The sequence below is a fragment of the Pelobates fuscus genome, chromosome 1, assembly GCF_036172605.1.
Source record: "Pelobates fuscus isolate aPelFus1 chromosome 1, aPelFus1.pri, whole genome shotgun sequence".
NCBI lineage: Eukaryota > Metazoa > Chordata > Amphibia > Anura > Pelobatidae > Pelobates > Pelobates fuscus.
Genome location: NC_086317.1, coordinates 47225682 through 47244275, shown reverse-complemented (window position 1 = coordinate 47244275; position 18594 = coordinate 47225682). Strand labels below are relative to the sequence as shown.

Sequence of the window (18594 nt, the reverse complement as noted above, 5' to 3'; positions counted from 1 at the left end):
ATAGACTTCAATAGGCAGGCGAATTTTAAAACCCACAGGGACCCTTTCTGGCTATAATAGTGATTAAAGGGGAGGGGAGACCTACTCTCCTTCCCCCCCCGGCCCCCACCCCGGGGCGGCGGGTGGGGGCCATAATGATAATGAGGGGGGGGCCTACTGTCCTCCCCCACCTGGCCCCCACCCCTGGGCGGCAGGTGGGGGCCATAAAGATAATGAGGGGGGGACCTACTGTCCTCCCCCCCTGCCCCCACCCCTGGGCGGCGGGTGGGGGCCATAATTATAATGAGGGGGGGACCTACTGTCCCCCCCTCGGCCCCCACCCCTGGGCGGCGGGTGGGGGCCATAAAGATAATGAGGGGGGGACCTACTGTCCTCCCCTTCTCCAGCCCCCACCCCTGGGCAGCGGGTTTAAGCCAATCAGAGTGCTCTTTGTCATTTTACACAACGTGGGAAAATTCCAAAGAACTTTCCCACGCTGTGTAAAATGACACAGAGCACTGTGATTGGATGGCTTGAAATCCATCCAATCACAGTGCTCTGTGTCATTTTACACAGCGTGGGAAAGTTCTTTGGAATTTTCCCACACTGTGTAAAATGACACAGAGCACTGTGATTGGATGGATTTCAAGCCAACCAATCAGAGTGCTCTTTGTCATTTTACACAGCGTGGGAAAATTCCAAAGAACTTTCCCACGCTGTGTAAAATGACACAGAGCACTGTGATTGGATGGATTTCAAGCCATCCAATCACAGTGCTCTGTGTCATTTTACACAGCATGGGAAAGTTCTTTGGAATTTTCCCACGCTGTGTAAAATGACAAAGAGCGCTGTGATTGGATGGATTTTAAGCAATCCAATCACAGAGCTCTGTGTAATTTTACACAGCGTGGGGAAGTTCTTTGGTATTTTCCCACGCTGTGTAAAATGACAAAGAGCACTCTGATTGGCTTAAACCAGCCAACCAGCCAATCAGAGTGTTCTTAGCCTAATTGCAGGGCGTGGCAAGGCTTTATAATTGACATGCCTGTTTGCTTATTTCCCAAGATAAGCTATTTGTGGAAGACTAACTGTAACAGTTAACTGTTTTGTACACTGACCCAAGTATATCCAAACAATTTATACAATTATCCAATTCTAAGTTGGACCATTTCGCTCCTATCATTTTATCTCTATAACAAGTGAAAAAGGTAAATATAGCTTTTACCATCCCATCCTTGAAAATACTTGAACCCTCACAGCAGGTCCACCACTTAATTATACCTGACCTTTCATAACTGACATTCAATCTTTGGGAAGTTCTGTAGTTCTGTAATGTAGAAATGCAGGGCGAGTAAATTAGAGAGTACAAACAGCCCAACAAATACTTGTTAAAGCTTTTAAAGAATTTGGTTCTTTATTCAACAAAATACTAACTTTCTGGCTGCCTTTAAGTTTTATTTTTTTTCCCCCTGTCAAGTTGTGCTTTAGGAGAATTCATTAGAAAACTGATGATTTGAGTTAGGATTAACCCCTTAAGGACTGAGCCAAATATACATGCTTTGATCAAAATAAAATGTAAATAAAACTTGGAATTTGACTATGTGTCTGTTCAACCGTAATTCACCTCTTTCATTTTAAATGCACCCACACTTATTATATATTATTTTATTCAGGAGAAATAGGGCTTCCATTTAACATCACATATGTGGCTATGTGGCATAATTTAATATGATTAAAATATTAAAAATTTGAGAAATTAAGAATTTGTTTTATTTTTTTAGTTCTGCATGACATTTTAACTGTGAATGTCACAAACACTGGCCAAAGTTAGCGTTAATATTTGATTGTGTGTGAAAAAAGCAAAAAACTAATTTGAATGCCAATTTTGGCCAGTGTTTGTGACTAAGTGGCTACTAAAAAAGAATGGACATACCCCATTTACAATACCTTGGGTTGTCTACTGTTGCAAATGGTATGCCATCATGAGGGTAATTCTCATTCTTGGGCTACCATACAGTCTCAAAGGCAACATAACCAATCTGGCAAATTTCAATGTGAAAAACTGAAACACAAGCCTTATAATGACTCTGTAACTTTTGCAAACACGATAAAACCCATACAACCTGTACGAGTTGTACTCAGGAGGCTTCGCTGAACACAAATATTAGTGTTTCAAAACTGTAAAACTTATTACAACAATTATATCGTCAGTGTAAGTGCCGTTTGTGTGTGGAAAATGCAAAAAATGTCACTTTCACTGATGATGTCATCGTTGTAATACATTTTACTGTTTTGAAACACTAATATTTGTATTCAGCGAAGTCTCCCGAGTAAAACAGTGAAAAGTTACAGGGTTAAATACAATGCTAGCAAGTTAAATTCTCTGGACTTTCTGCCTAGGTTATCAGGCAGGTCCCGCAAATTGTAATTTATTAAGTGACTTAATTATGTAAAAATATTACATAAATATATACGTAGAATAAAAAAATATAAATATAAATATATACAATTCCACGTGTCCTGCACTCACAGCTCACAGTCTTGTTAGTGCCTTGGTGCAATCTCCGGCCTTCGTATATAGTACCTTGATGGAGAGCACTCACAGGACTCGTTATATTTCAAAAAGTGCTTTTTATTTGAGCAACAGGTAATCACATCTAAAGTGTCAACATTTCAGTCCAACCGGACTTTTATCAAGACAAATAAACAGGGATACATGGATCATTTAAATATGCCATACTCAAGTGTGCATTGGAGGGTGAAAAGAATGAAAACGAGATTGAGTGATGTCATCAGTGACGTGTCTCATTTTAAAAAACTTCATCAGTGTATTTATTCAGATACTCCACAGGAGTTAGTGATTAAGTATAGAGAAAGAGATAAGGTATAGAAAAATTATATACATATGTACATCAATTTATACAATATAGAGATGGTTGTTAGGATATTGTTAGGACACTCTCAAGACAGAATTTTATACATAATGACTGGAAAAGAAATTTCAATATTATATCAAAGCAATATCCATAGTTCCTGGGTGTCTACTAACACTGTTGTCCTATTGTTGACCCTGAGAAAAGTCACGAGCGGGGACTGAAACGTTGGTCGTTTTTTTAAATTGGATTTAATATATATATATTAATTCTACGTATATATTTATGTAATATTTTTACATAATTAAGTTATTTTATTAATTACAATTTGCAGGACTTGCCTGAAAGTCGAGAGAATTTAATTTGATATTTATCATTTTTTAAAATTATTTTTATTTATATATATATATATATATATATATATAGGTATATATATATAGTGAAAAATACATATACATTTATGTGAAATATACATACACATTCTACTTGTAGTTTGATATATATATATATATCTATATATATATATTAATATTAAAATACACTTAGACATTGTATGTGTATGTATGTTTAAGTGAATATATATACTTAGATCATATATATATCTACGCATATATTATTTAATTTTAAACTGTTTTAAAACTTTATTTAATTTTATTGCAGGCAGCAGGTGGACTACCTGTCATTCCAGCTGGCACTGCTATGGATGGCTATTCCGTCCATGTGATCGTGAGGTCCTCGGGCCGGATCAGCAGCAGGAGATCGCCAGCGAGCAGGTAAGTACATAGGACAGCATGGATGTACTATGCCACCAGCCTCGTTTAGAGCCGGGTCCCCAAGAATGGCATTGTACGCCCACCATCCTTAAGGGGTTAATATTGATTACTTGGTGTTGCAAAATTCTCACTTAGAAATAAGTTAATATGTTGAAATTTCAAGTCCACGTTATTTAAATATCATCCACATAGATGAGTATGTAATTCCTATGTTTAGCAAAGTCATCACTGAACAGATGATAGACCGTAATGAAACATCACAGAACAGACGATAGACCGAAAGCAAAGTGAAATTATCTATGTATCCCTTCCATAAAAATGACTGAAAATAATTAATATTCTGAACTCACAGACAATGTTAGATCGACACCATTCTGATTAATGTTTACTCATCTAATCTAATTGTTTTAGCAGATCTTTTAAACAATATATTTGATCAGTTAATCTTGGTATTGGTATTTCTACAAGCACCGTGGACTTTCTAATTTATCTATGGTCTTAACCAGAGATCCTCTTTCTTTACCAGGAAAATGTTTCTTACAGAACCTGGTGCATTTTAATGTGATTTGAACAGTAATTCATTTCAATATTACAGAATATCTAGGTATATCATTTCCTTATTGGCATGTGAAAATTGAAAAGGAATTGGTTTTACCATCTATATCAGCATAGCATTATGAGTTAACTTCTGACTGCAGTTAAAATCCATGAGTTAAGTAGAGACCATTAACAGAAAAACAGGCAAGTCTGCCATTCAGTTTTTCAAGGGAAGAGGGAGAATTAATCATATTTATGTGAGTTAATTCCTCGTTGTCCAGAAAAAATGAGGTGAATAGGCTAATATCGTGTATATATGTTGTCTAGAGCTTTGACATTGGTTCTTGACCTTGGTCACTTGTGATTTCCTTCCAAGTACGAGAGCACTAGATCTCTGTGACTAAGACAGATATTGCATTGTATATGAGGTGCAGAACACATTTAATCTAGCTTCTTAATAATTTAAGATCAGTCATATTTAAATGCTTATCCTGAAGGGACATTCAGATCTTTATAGCCATTTTCTGGATTGCATTTACTTAAAGGCACACTCCTGTAGTCACTACAACTTTAATTTCTGGATATTGGACTTATTATTTTGCTGTAATTCTGCATGTTCAAATCTTTATAGTTTTTAAATGTTTTGCAGAATTCTACTCTATAAACCTACTTTCTAAACTATTCCCCTCATGCCAGAAATAAGTCCTTATCAAAAGTATGCACACAGTCCCCCCAACAGCACTGAGTGAGTTGCTTTGAATTCAGAACCTGGCTGCAGGCAGTCAAAGAAGCTACAGGTAGTGATATCCTTAGTATATGCCTTCCTGGGTGTCCTATCCTTTTAATGCAGATGATTTTGTTGTTAAGATCATTCAGTGCTGTCAGTGGCTGAGTTGTGTGTATACCCTTGATAAGGAAGTATTTCCTTATCAAGTGAGGAGGCGTGGCTAAATAGGCAGGCGAATAGTGCAACACATTCTGCAAAACTTTTATTTATTTTATTCAAAAACTATAAAGAATTGAGCATGCAAAAAAAATACAGCATATTAATGAAGCCAACACCTATCAAATCCATTATAGTAGCATTGGCAACTGGAGTGTCCCTTTAAATACTCAATAATATATCTACAGAGATAAAATTGACCGACATATGGTAATATCATCTATGCAAAGAAATACTTTGGGTGAACGAATGACATGCACTCACAAAAATATAAGAATATCAGGCCCATCATTCATCAAGCGTATAAACTTCTCCTTAATCTTGACCTTCGTCATAGTGAGTCATTCATTCCCCCAAAGTATATCTTTGCACAGATGGTATTGCCCAATGTCTGTCAATTTTATCTCTGTAGATATTGAATTTTATATATTATTGTGAAGACATAGAGGAGTCTTTTCATGTTATCTAGTTACATGTTACTCAAAGGTAAAATAAACTAAATATATATTTGTACATATTATTTCACCATAGTTTGGGGGTGTTATTGGTATTTTTGTTATGCACACTCAGCAGTCTACATTTAATGGATTTCTTAGAATTTTAATAAAGGCTTTTCCTATTATATTTCATACATTCATCAAAATCTGGGATTAAGACCTAGTAAGATTGCCTGGGATGTTTAATACTCTCAGAATTCATCTACAATTACATTTTATGAAATGTCTCTGACGATATGCTACAAATAGAATGTCATCATTAACATAATCGTTATTATTGCAGGAGCCCGAATGTATTTCACAATAATCTGTTACAGATTGCTCACTACTGGAAGTGGCGAAGCAGGTCGTATTAAAGACCTTATTTACTCATTGATCTACTTCATGTGGGTGTGACATGATAACACAAGGGTAGCTGAATAAAGGCATGAATGATACTTAGTCCTCTATTTTATTTCACATTTTTTATGTGGGTGGCCTTTTTTGATCTTTACAAGTTATCATCTCTTACTGTTTTGCCTGCTGGCTAGAAATGTTCAGATAGTGAAGTTGGATAAATATTACTATTATATTACAAAATGTACTAAAGCAGTTTAAATATGATTTGTTTAGTGATTCCTGCATATAGGACTTCTGGAGAACTAGTATATATTACAGTCTTATTGAATATTATACAAATTCTCATTTACATATGGCCATCAAGGTTTGAAACAATGTCTTTTCCAAGTTAGTTTTTTTTGTTTTCTTTGCGTTCATAGCTGTTATCTCAATAGCGTATTTATTTTGAAAAACTTCAATCATTTGAAAGTCATCTATAAATGTAAATGACTAGATAAGCCAGTGTACAAACATAAAACATGTTAGCATTTAGATCAAAGAGATAATAAAGTAGTAGCTTGCATCATTTTACGCTAAAACCAACAATGGTCACAAAATCTATAGAAAAAAAATCATATAAATTCAAATGTTACACATAAAATACATTTTAAATGAGAAAGTCAGAAATAAAAAGCAATAAATCAATAAGATAACATGTATTTTCTTTTCTGCTATGAGATTAAAAAAAACACTATAGATTCAGGAATATGAACATGCATTCCTGACCCTGTAGTGTTAGAATCACTATCTAGCCCTCCTCTCCCTTACCCCCCTAAATATAGCAAAAACTTACTTTATTACCAGGGCCCCGCAGGTCTGCCGGTGCTTGCTCTGCCCTCGATCTGTTTCCTTGGCTGTTTCCTTGAAGTGTTAATCTCAGTCAATCACAAGGCTTTCACATAGGAAAGCATTGGATTGGCTGACATTTTCAATTCTGATGATCTCAGCCAAGGAGGCAGACCTGGTGCAGAGCCAAACCCCACCCTGGCCAATCAGCATCTCCTCAAAGAGATGCATTAAATAAATGCATCTCTAGGAGGAAAGTTCAGTATCTCCTTGCAGAGGGTAGAGATGCGGAATGTCGTGAAGCACGGACCTAGAAAGCACCTCTAGTACCGGCTGAGGAGTTGTCACTAGAGGTGTTCCTAGGCAGCAAAGTAAACACTGTCTTTTTTCTGAAGTCAGTGTTTACAACTAAAAGCCTGCAGGGACTGACTATGTTCACCAGAACAACTACAATAAGCTGGAGTTGTTCTGATGACTACAGTGTCCAGATTAGTAAACAATATGAGCCTCTTGTGTGAAATAAAATTATGTTTTAATCTAACAAATATAGTCATAATTTCATGAAGTATTTTAAGTTTAGCCTCTTAACTTTACCTACTCAGGTGCCTTATAAGATTTTCAGGAAGGCTTAAAGGGACACTCCAGGCACCCAGACCACTTCTGCCCATTGGAGGGGTCTGGGTGCCAACTCCCACTACTCCTAACCCTGCAACTGTAATTATTGCAGTTTTTCTTATAAACTGCAATAATTACATTGCAGGGTTAACTCCACCTCTAGTGGCTGTCTACTAGACAGCCACTAGAGGGAACTTCCTGATTTCTAGCAAAGATTTTCTTTGCTAGAGCGTCGCTGAACGTCCTCACGCTGTGTGAGGACCTCCAGCGTCGCTCATTTCCCTATAGGAAAGCATTGAAAATCTTTTTCAATGCTTTCCTATGGGGAGCGCTCCATGGCTGGAGGTCTCCTTGGCCGGTGGGCGGGATCAGTCTCACCCACTGGCCGGCGGAATCAGAAGGAGGAGCGGCGCGGAGGAGGAGACAGCGACGAGGGCCATCGTCGCTGCCTCAGGTAAGTGACTGAATGGGTTTTCACCCTTTCAGGAACCGGGGATTGGTGGGTGGGAGGGAGAGGGTACCTTCAGTGCCAGGAAAACAGATTGTTTTCCTGGCACTGGAGTTTCCCTTTAAGTCTGTCAGTATGCGGTTTAGAGGACAGATATATAATAATAAAAAATAAAAATAAAAAAATGCAGTGGTGGCAAAGCATGTTATGACCAATATAGAACAAAAAATTTTTTTTCAAGACAGAGGTGTTTTTATGTAGTTTTAAAATGTATGTGTGTATGCATTTCCACTGCAAAGTGCTAATTAGGAACCACAATATTAATAATAATAATAATAATAATAAATAGTTTGATAGACAGAGGTGTGCCAACTATTCTTATGCATGAGGTGAATAAAGTGTGTACCATTTAGTTGTGTCATAATATCTCAAGACCCCAGGATGTACTAACTAGCAAAATGTAAATTTTCCAACTCTGGTTAAATAATGATATGCATAGACAGTATGTGAGAGGGCGAGATATCAAATGTTACATACTAATCTATTTAGCAGTGATAATTATATGCCCAGGAATTACTTTTCTAATATTCTATCTTCGTTTTACACTTTGATTGTGCTGTAAAGATCGTAATTGGTCATTCAGTTCAGGAGATGTGTATGAGAAGGAATCCTTATGGTTTGCCTCTTAGGTTATTTTACACGTAGTAGTCCTAACATTCAACAAATCACTAACCCACTGTTTTTCATGGCTTCTGCAAGGTAGACTTTCAACTTTTCTTCAGAAACACTACGTCTACGGGGAGATGATCTCTATGACCCGTTTTTGAGGTTTGAGGTTTTCGAAGTTCTGTCACAAACACTTTACTGCTGCGTGTTGTAATCAGCTTCTGATCTCAGGTAACAGCAGGAATTCTAACATCTGGTCGCTAGTTTGCAATAATTCATACCACTCACAGGACACTGAAGATCTGAAACATTTTTTATTATTATTATTTTAAGCCAAGAGTTGATACTTACCAAGTAGCAATGAATTTCCATCTCTGCCATCTCTAACTTCAACCACATCATATATATTCTCGAGGTCAAAAGTCTTAAAATGTAGTTTAATATTTTTTCCTATATCAGCATTTAGATACCAGACACCTAAAAAAAAAACAACAAAAAATGCATAAAGATTACACTTTATTTATTTAAACGAAATATATAATAAGCGGTGGATTAGGTGTAAGGTAAGTGCCATAACCATTACATCTCATTGTGGTGGCTGTGGTGTAAGGAGACTTGGGGCACCACCTTCTTGGGGAGAAAAGAGAGTTCTTTATAATAAGAACAATTCAAATATGCCAAATGAGCTTAGTTTATAGAACTCCATGGAATTTATTGAAAAAGTCTGGATAAAAAAACAGCATTATCCAAAAAAATAAAAATACCCAACAAAAAATCGTATTGACCTGTACATGAAAATCATGCTGATTTCATTGAAATTATGTAAATTCATGACTTCTAAACAACTGAAATTTGTCTCACACTCAGTTCATTACACATATATTATTTGGCAACCTGATAATCCCGATTGGAAAACAAATCTTTTGCTATAAAGGTTTTTTTTTTTTTTTTTAAACTCCAAATTTCCTTATTATTCTCACTTTTTTTTATTTTTAAGCATCTCACATCATACAGTATTGGCAAGAAACTGTATTGTTCCATTTCTATTACATGATAAATTATTCTCACCCACAATTTGCTTATTCCAATTATTCCAATGTACTGCAAAGTGACTGCTTGGATATTTATTAGTTCTTTATTTTTGTTTATATATGCATATATTCAATAACAAATTTATTTCTGTAAAAGTAGGTGATTTGGAAGAATTCTGCAAAAAACATGGTCATAGTTTAGCATTTATAGCAATAATTTAGTAAATTGTTTCTTCATTTATTAATGTAAAAAAATGTATTATTGAGCAAAATGTTGTCTTTAGTATCCAGCACTTAGTCATTAGAATCAAGCACATGTCTAACCACAAAAGAGTAAAAAAAATACTCACTAACCATTCCCTGGTAGGATAGAACTACACAAAGCAGTTTTATCTCTTTAATCTTAAAGCAGCTCTGCAGGGCCGCCACCAGAAATTTTAACTGAGCTCAGGGTCTGGGCCCCTGGGGGCCCACCTCCAAAACCGCCCACAGAGACCACCTCCAAATCCCGCCCACAGGAATACACACACAGACACAAACACATTCACTGATACAAAAGGACACAGATACACACACACACACACACACTGATACATACTAACAGACACACATACTGATACGCATATAGGCATACATACTGACACACACATACTGAAACATACACACATATACAGACACACAGGTGTGCATAGTGACAAACACATACTAACATACATACAGACACACATGCATAAGGACATACAGACACATTCATAATGACATACAGACAGACATTCATACTGACATACACTGACATTCATACACACATAATGACATGCATACAGATATACATACATGCATACAGACATACATTCATACTGGCATACATACATTCATACAGACACTGACATCCATACATACACACATTCATAATGACATACAGACAAACATTCATACTGGCATACATACATTCATACACTCATTCATAATGACATACAGACATACATTCATACTGGCATACATACATTCATACAGACAGATCGACAGACATACATACACACATTCATAATGACATGCAGACATACATACACTGACATTCATACACACATAATGACATGCATACAGATAGAAATACATGCATACAGACATACATACAGATATACATACAGACATACATAGTTGCATACACATACATTCATACTGGCATACATACATCCATACAGACACTGACATCCATACATACACACATTCATAATGACATACAGACATACATACACTGACATTCATACACACACACATTCATAATGACATACAGACATACATACACTGACATTCATACACACATAATGACATGCATACAGATAGAAATACATGCATACAGACATACATTCATACAGCCAGACAGACATACACACATTCATAATAACATGCAGACATACATACACTGACATTCATACACACATAATGACATGCATACAGATAGACATACATGCATACAGACATGCATTCATACAGACAGACAGACACACAGACAGACATACACACATACTTACATACACACAGACAGACAGACACACAGACAGACATACACACAGACACATACAGACATACATACACACAGACAGACATACATACAGACATACATACACACAAACAGACAGACAGACATACACACACACAGACAGACATACAGACAGACATACAGACAGACATACAGACAGACAGACATACACACAGACAGACATACAGACATACACACAGACATACATACACACAGACAGACATACATACATACATACACACAAACAGACAGACATACACACAGACAGACATACATACAGACATACATACACACAGACAGACATACATACAGACATACATACACACAAACAGACAGACAGACATACACACAGACAGACATACAGACAGACATACATTCACACACACAGAGCTCATTTTCCAGCCACCCTCCTGTTTCTTACCTTGTCTTTGCAGGAGGGTGGCTGGCTGGGGCTGATGAGACTGGCAGTCGGCTGTCTCTCTTTGTCTTCATTGTCGGGCGCTCCTCCCGCACAGAGTGAGCTGGGAGGAAGTGACCACTTCCTCCCAGCAGCACTTGCGCTGCGGCACCATTTTCTTTTTTAAAGGGGCCCGGTCGCGCTATACCACGGCCACAGCGCTGACCGGGCCCCTTAAGATATGGGGCCCATCGGGTGGCCCTAAGTGCATGGGCCACCCGATGGGCCCCATCAGCGTGCGGGCGCCGGTGCAACTGCACCGGTGGCAGTTCCGCCACTACACGTGGGACCCGGGCGTAGTAGCAACGTAGTAGAGCAGCCTGCAGCTGCTGTTGCAGCTCCTGTCTTTGACCTGTACCAGGCCACCCTGGTCCCCACTGGAACCCAGGGAAGCCAACCATACTGCTAGATATACACAGATATTGTGGATCAAACCTGTCTGAGTATCTGCTCCTTTCCAAATTGTTAAAAAAAATGCGTTCACGTTTTGAAGTAAATTACACTGAGACACAGGTATCAGGTTAATAAAAAACTTCGGAATGTTTACTCAGGGGGTGGCAAGCCCCTTATAAAGGCAAAAATACATCATATGCAAAAATGTAGATAACAGAGAGAATACATCTCTAATTGGTTAGGTGTTAAGTGTCTTATCTAATGCACATCCTACGAGGCGTGATGTCACCATCATCCCGGGATTTTACTCCGGATGTAGGCGCCATCTTGTTACACGAGGTAGTTAGTCGGTGGGAGCGGGTGCTCTAGCAGCCATTTTGAGTAGATATTGAATACAGGTATACACAGTAAATGGACATTTTTACTATCACTAATTTACATTCATAACACAGAAATTAAGAATAACCCTCCCCTTATACAAATAATACGAACAGCCCACACACAAACATACACACAATCTGCACAAACGTAACCCACTAACAATCCACATACATGCACACAAACCCCACATGCAGCCTTTCACATGCAATACCCCAAACAGCCCACACACACTACCAAACACACAATGGGACATATCCATCCACACACAATTCCACAAGCAGCCCTCATACACAGCCCACATTCATATGTATCATACACAATACCATGAACTACTAATGAACATATACAATATAATAGCTCATATACGCACAAATACAATGATGCAAAGCAACTGCAGTAAAAATAACACAAGCAGAAAACGGCAGCATACACACCTAAATTTAAAAAAATAGGACTGGCATGCTACGGGACATCACAATCCTATATCGGCACAGTGCTGCTAAAAGGTTGCCTACCCCTGCTCTAAGTCATAGGGACACTGTGAGACCTGGGGTAATAAACACATGGGGACACTGAGTCATAAGAGCACTGGGAGAAATGGGGACACTGGGAGACTAGAAGACACTGAGACACTGGGCGACATAGAGACACTGTAAGACATTGGGAAATTGATACATAGGGACACTTAGACAGTGGGAGACGTGAGACACTGGGAGCAATCCAGCTATACAGCAGAATCAAACTTTAAGTAGTTTATTGGTGATTTTACAGCATTTTCTCTTATGTCACTCCTTGTGATTTACATCATGTGATGTCACCCATTCATAATTAATTATGCAAATTAGTAAGGCTGGTATGTTTTTCCAAGAAAGGTGGCAACCCTAACTACTTTTCACAAATTCTTGCTTAAGTACGGAAACTTAAGAGAGATTTGTGGGAACAAACCTTGTGTGGACTGGCTGACAATGAAATTAGTTAAGGTAATGCTGACTTGCATGAATGCTGAATGCGCAGCCCCCCCCCCACCCACAAACCAAAACAACGACAACCAAAACATGCCAACATCTGTTATGCAGATTGTATAGTGAATACAGTGTCTGTGTTTATGTATTGTATGCAGTGTGTGTGGAATGCATTGTGTGAGTGTGTGTAGTGGATGAAGAGTGTGTAGTGGATATAATGTCTGAGTCCTGAATGTAATTTTTGTGGTTGTGTATTGTATGCAATGTGTGTAGTGGATTCATTGTGTCTGTGTATAGTGTATGTAGAGTGTGTGTTTGTGTAGTGGATGCTGTTTGTATAGTGTATGTAGTGTGTGTATGTGTGTAGTGGATACAGTGTGTGTTTGTGGTATTAAGTGGTATGTGAGCAGTTTTTGTTTTGTTTAATTACGTTTATTCCCCCTTCCTGCCTGTTGTGGATGCAGTGTGTGTATTTGTAGTGGATGCAGTGTTTGGGTGGCGGATACTGTGTGTGTATTTGTGTAGTGGATGCAGTGTGTGTGTGTGTGTGTTTAGTTAATACAGTGTATGTGTTTGTGTAGTGGATCCAGTGTGTGTAATGGATCCAGTGTGTGTAGTGGATGCAGTGTGTGTTGTCGATGCAGTATGTATTTGTGTAGTGGATACAGTTTGTATAGTGGATGCAGGGTGTGTTTGTATAGTGGATGCATTGTGTGTGGTTAATGTAGTGTGTGTGTGTGTGCAGTGTAAACAGTGTGTAGTTTATGCAGTGTATGTATTTGTGTAGTGGATGCAGTTTATGTAGTGGATGCAGTGTGTGTTTGTGTAGTGGATGCAGTGTGTGTATATGTGTTAGATGCAGTTTGTATAGTGGATGCAGTGTGTGTATGTGTAGTGGATGTAGTGTGTGTTTGTATAATTAATGCAGTGTGTGTTTGTGTAACGGATGCAATTTGTGTAGTGGATGCAGTGTGTACTTAATGCAGTGTGTGTGTTTGTGTGGTGGATGCAGTGTGTGTTTGTGTAGTGGATGCAGTTTGTGTGTTTGTGCAGTGGAAGCCGTGTGTTTGTGTAGTGGATGCAGTGTGTGTGTGTTTGTGTAGTGGATGAAGTGTGTGTGTGTGTGTGTGTGTTTGTGTAGTGGATGTAGTATGTAGTTAATGCAGTGAGTCTGTGTTTGTGCAGTGGCTGTAGTGTGTGTGTGTTTGTGTTGTGGATGTAGTGCGTGTGTGTGTTGTGTAGTGGATGCAGTGTGTAGTTAATGCAGTGTGTCTGTGTTTGTGCAGTGGATGCAGTGTGTGTTTTTGTGTAGTAGATGCAGTGTGTAGCTAATACAGTGAGTCTGTGTTTGTGCAGTGGTTGTAGTTTGTGTGTTGTGTAGTGGATGCAGTGTGTAGTTAATGCAGTGTGTCTGTGTTTGTGCAGTGGATGCAGTGTGTGTTTGTGTAGTAGATGCAGTGTGTAGTTAATGCAATGTGTCTGTGTTTGTGCAGTGGATGTAGTGTGTGTGTTTGTGCAATGGATGTAGTGTGTGTATTTGTGTAATTATGTCATATGTGTGCTTGTTTAGTGGATCTAGTGTGTCATTTTTGTGTAGTGGATGTAGTGTGTGTGTGTGTCAAGTGCATGCAGTGTGTGTTTGTGGTATTGAGTGGTGTGTGAGCAGTTTTTGTTTTGTTTAATTAAGTTTATTCCCCCCTCCCTGCCTCTTATCTGTGGTCAGGGAGTGGGGACACTAGACTCCCTGGTGGTCCAGTGGCACACTATGTATCAAGATGGGATGGCCAGGTGCACCTCCATCTCCAGCAGCATTAACTTCTCTCTTCTATGGGTTGCTATGGCAATGCTCTGCGTGGCACGCAATGCATGCTGGAGAATTGCCATAGCAACCTGCGGTCACACTGTCATGGCTTGCAAGAAGAGAGGAGGTAATTCTGCAGACTCCCCTGTTTTACACAATGAAGAGGGGTCCCGGGATTGCACACATATATAGCGATACAATAAGCCAGCCAAGGCCCCTAGCACAGGTTATAGTGTACAGGGGTGGCAAAATGCTGTCCCTTTCTAGGTCCCGCCTGGAGCCATGGCTCCAATGGGGCCAATTTACGGGCCGGCTCTGCTCTGTCCCAGAGCTTTTCTATGTTCCAGACTATATACCAGGAGCTTCTGCCTGCAAGTAAGAAGGTAAGTAGACAAGTGGACCAGCGAGTGTTAGGAGACGGTCCTTAGAAAGCATTGAGCAAGTGCATCATTAGATGCATTTATGCCAAGCTCAGGATGCTGTCTGCATAGTATGCCCTTAGTTGGCCAGCTTGCATGATTGGCAGGCAGCCTGACATGCATTCATGCCAGGTTGGCCTTCCAATTCTTTGGCCAAACATGCCCCTTTTTGGGCATGTTTGCCCCTTTTGGCAGGCTAGGAGATTTTCATCAGTGGCACACCCTTTTACCGCTTCCATTGACTTCCTGCTTCACTGGACACTGCTGTTAGGGGTTATGGATTTACTTGAAATATGAAAACATAAATTAAAGAGAGATTAGCATAGGCTATGTATTTTCTTCTAGCTGCTGTTTTCTTTTCCTCCAGCACCATCTCCATCAGATACATGACGCTTGGGAGTGTTTTGGTGTTTTTGGTCAATTAGATTCTGTAATTAGGCCCATCATAATTGTCAGCAGCAGGCCCACTGTGCTCTTAATCTGGCTCTGCCTCTTCCCATATATTGCATGTATTTTGTAACCTAGATATCTCATTTAATTTTTAAAGTACAATATCATCTATCTATGTATCTGTCTCTGTCTTTCTGTCTATTCATCTCTCTGTCCATCTATATGTTCTTCTATCCATGGGTTTATATTAAAGGAGTACTTTACTGCCCAAATAAAAAACAAACAAAATCCACTATTTCGTAGATATACCACAATGAAAACGTTCATGCTTGTATTTTGTTTTCCATTGGGTTTATTCCTTAAAACAACTTGTAAAAGCTGTAGATCTCTTGTCTGCTACCCTTGAGAGACCCATCAGAGACTTTCTGTGGCTGTCCAACCGCAGGCTTTCCTATACAGTTCAATGAAAAGTATTTAAAGAGCAGTTGCTCTAGGCTATTGCAGCCTCTTGAGTTTAACTTCGCTGAACTAAACAACCAGGAAGTAACAGGAACTGTTATCTGCTTCAAAACCAGGGGGTGTAACAAGGTTCATTTATAAAAGTGCCAAATTCAATTGAAATCTACACTCTTTGTAAAATGACTCTTCACACATAATAGGGATGCACATGGGCGACAAATTCGGTTCAGTTCGGCACTTCCAAAATTCAGCACTTCGGCAATTCGGACATTTAGAAGCATCCGAAACACATAAAACTTTTCAGCAAGCTGAAGTGTTTCCGGAGTCTGAAGTGTCCCTTTAAGTATAAAACATGCTTAAAATAGAACCTGTCCCATTTGTGATATTGACTGTAACCTGTAAGCAATCGATTTAGGGTACAATTTAAGTTTTAAACTTAGTTTTTTTCATAAAAAAGGCAGAATTCCATTCTTTTCTATGGATACACATGCTCACAAATAACTAAATGAACAGCACCTGTGAACATGCACATTACAATGAATTATCTCAGGTTATACGCACAGACTTGTTTCCTACCGTTTTCAGTGGGGACTTTTGCAAGTGCAATGTCTGATAATTTACCATAATCTGCGCAAGCAGACATGCCTGAGACAAATTATTACTGAACTGTCTTACTGTTAGTGATGACTACACCCAGTATACAAAATAGAGGTATTTTTTTTACTAAGCTCCATTGAATATTAAAACTATCAAAATAATAGGATTGTGACTTTTCTGTTACTTTACTCTGTTGAAAGATGTTTGATATAATTTGGGAACCATGATACTATTTAATTAGTTTTTCCCAAGTTACCTTCTCTCATGCTGATCTATCTTTGAAATGTATTATCAGACGTAATCTCATAATATTGCTCACACCTGCTGTATTAGGCATCATGCTTAAATGTTATACTCTTTTAATCAGTTGGTTTCTGTGTTGCATGTCGTTTCCATTTCTCAATTGTTTATAAAAAACACATTAAATAAAATGGACACCAACATATTTTGCAGATAAAATTGCTATAATTTATTCTATACCAACGTAAAGTAGGTATATACAACAGCTGGGCATGGGTCTTTTTTAAACCTAATTAACTCTGTCACCATGTAGCATTCTGCAACTGCGATGCCACTGGCTTAAAACCTTCAGTGACTGTGATAGATTATAATAGAAATAATTATACACTTATTATTCACCTACACTACAGTGAAATATCAGAGAATTGAATGACCACAAAATAACAGAGCCGCCCCTGCAGTTTTATTTAAGGACATCTAAAAAAAACAAAAAAATTGTGATTATTGTGCATGGATCCGATCAGTATTAAAGCATTTTTAAATGGTCTATCACTGAGTGAAGGACTGCTTGCACCCACATCCTGGCCCCTCTCTGTTGCTTAGGCTAATGTGGGAGCATTAACAATAGAAATGATGGGCAGCAGTGGTAGTCTGAGTGTGTTAGCTAAGCGCTCTCAACCTATCCCAGCTGGCCATTGCTGGTATGAGTTGGTTTCAGAAATGTGGAATTTTAATGAGACGATTAAAAAAGAAGTGGTTATGGTGTCTACGCTGTCCCTTTCATCAAGAAACAATTCATAATAAAGAGAGGAAGTATGGGTATATAGCTAACATTTAATTCTCCAAGAACTCAAAATTATCTTAACATAGGTTCTACTGTCCCAGAAAAATGCAACAATGCATTCTGCATGCAAGTTCACCCCCAAGGGCCGCTTATAATACACAAAGAATACAGCATCATTCATCCATATAGGGAAATTCAAGATTGGCAATATATCCGGTAATGTCAAGAAACAACACTAACTCCGCAACCCATACCTTTTCTGATATAATTTACTGTCCACCAGGACAGCTTAAAGATGAAAGTTTAAAAAGAGGTAAGACTAGCACTGGACACTTCTTTGCATTCTGACGCAGGAAGTCAAAAAGATTCAATAATTGTCCAGATCCCCTGGCCCATAACTGTGTATGTGTTCTGCATAGACAAATATATCATCCACATTCTGTTTGTAGAACAGATTTTAGATTTTAAAGGGGTTGTTACAAAATAAAAGAAATTAATGTGAATGGGCCAATATTTCTTTTTTAGGTGGACATGTGTTTTTAATTGGTTTGTATTTTTTTCTTTCTGGTTAATTTCTCATTTTTGGTTGCCCAGACAACCTATATATACAGTGAAGTGAGAGCTGCAATTTTGTGCCATTGATAA

General features: G+C 38.4%; 1 protein-coding gene across 1 annotated transcript in view; it reads right to left on the bottom strand.

Moving 5' to 3' along the window:
* Nucleotides 1-18594, bottom strand: part of TMPRSS15 (transmembrane serine protease 15) — a 332837-nt gene that overhangs the window by 111259 nt on the left and 202984 nt on the right. The window contains exon 16 of the mRNA XM_063448381.1: nucleotides 8847-8972. Within this exon, the coding sequence (XP_063304451.1) occupies nucleotides 8847-8972 (126 nt within the window). The remainder of the gene's footprint in view (nucleotides 1-8846; nucleotides 8973-18594) is intronic.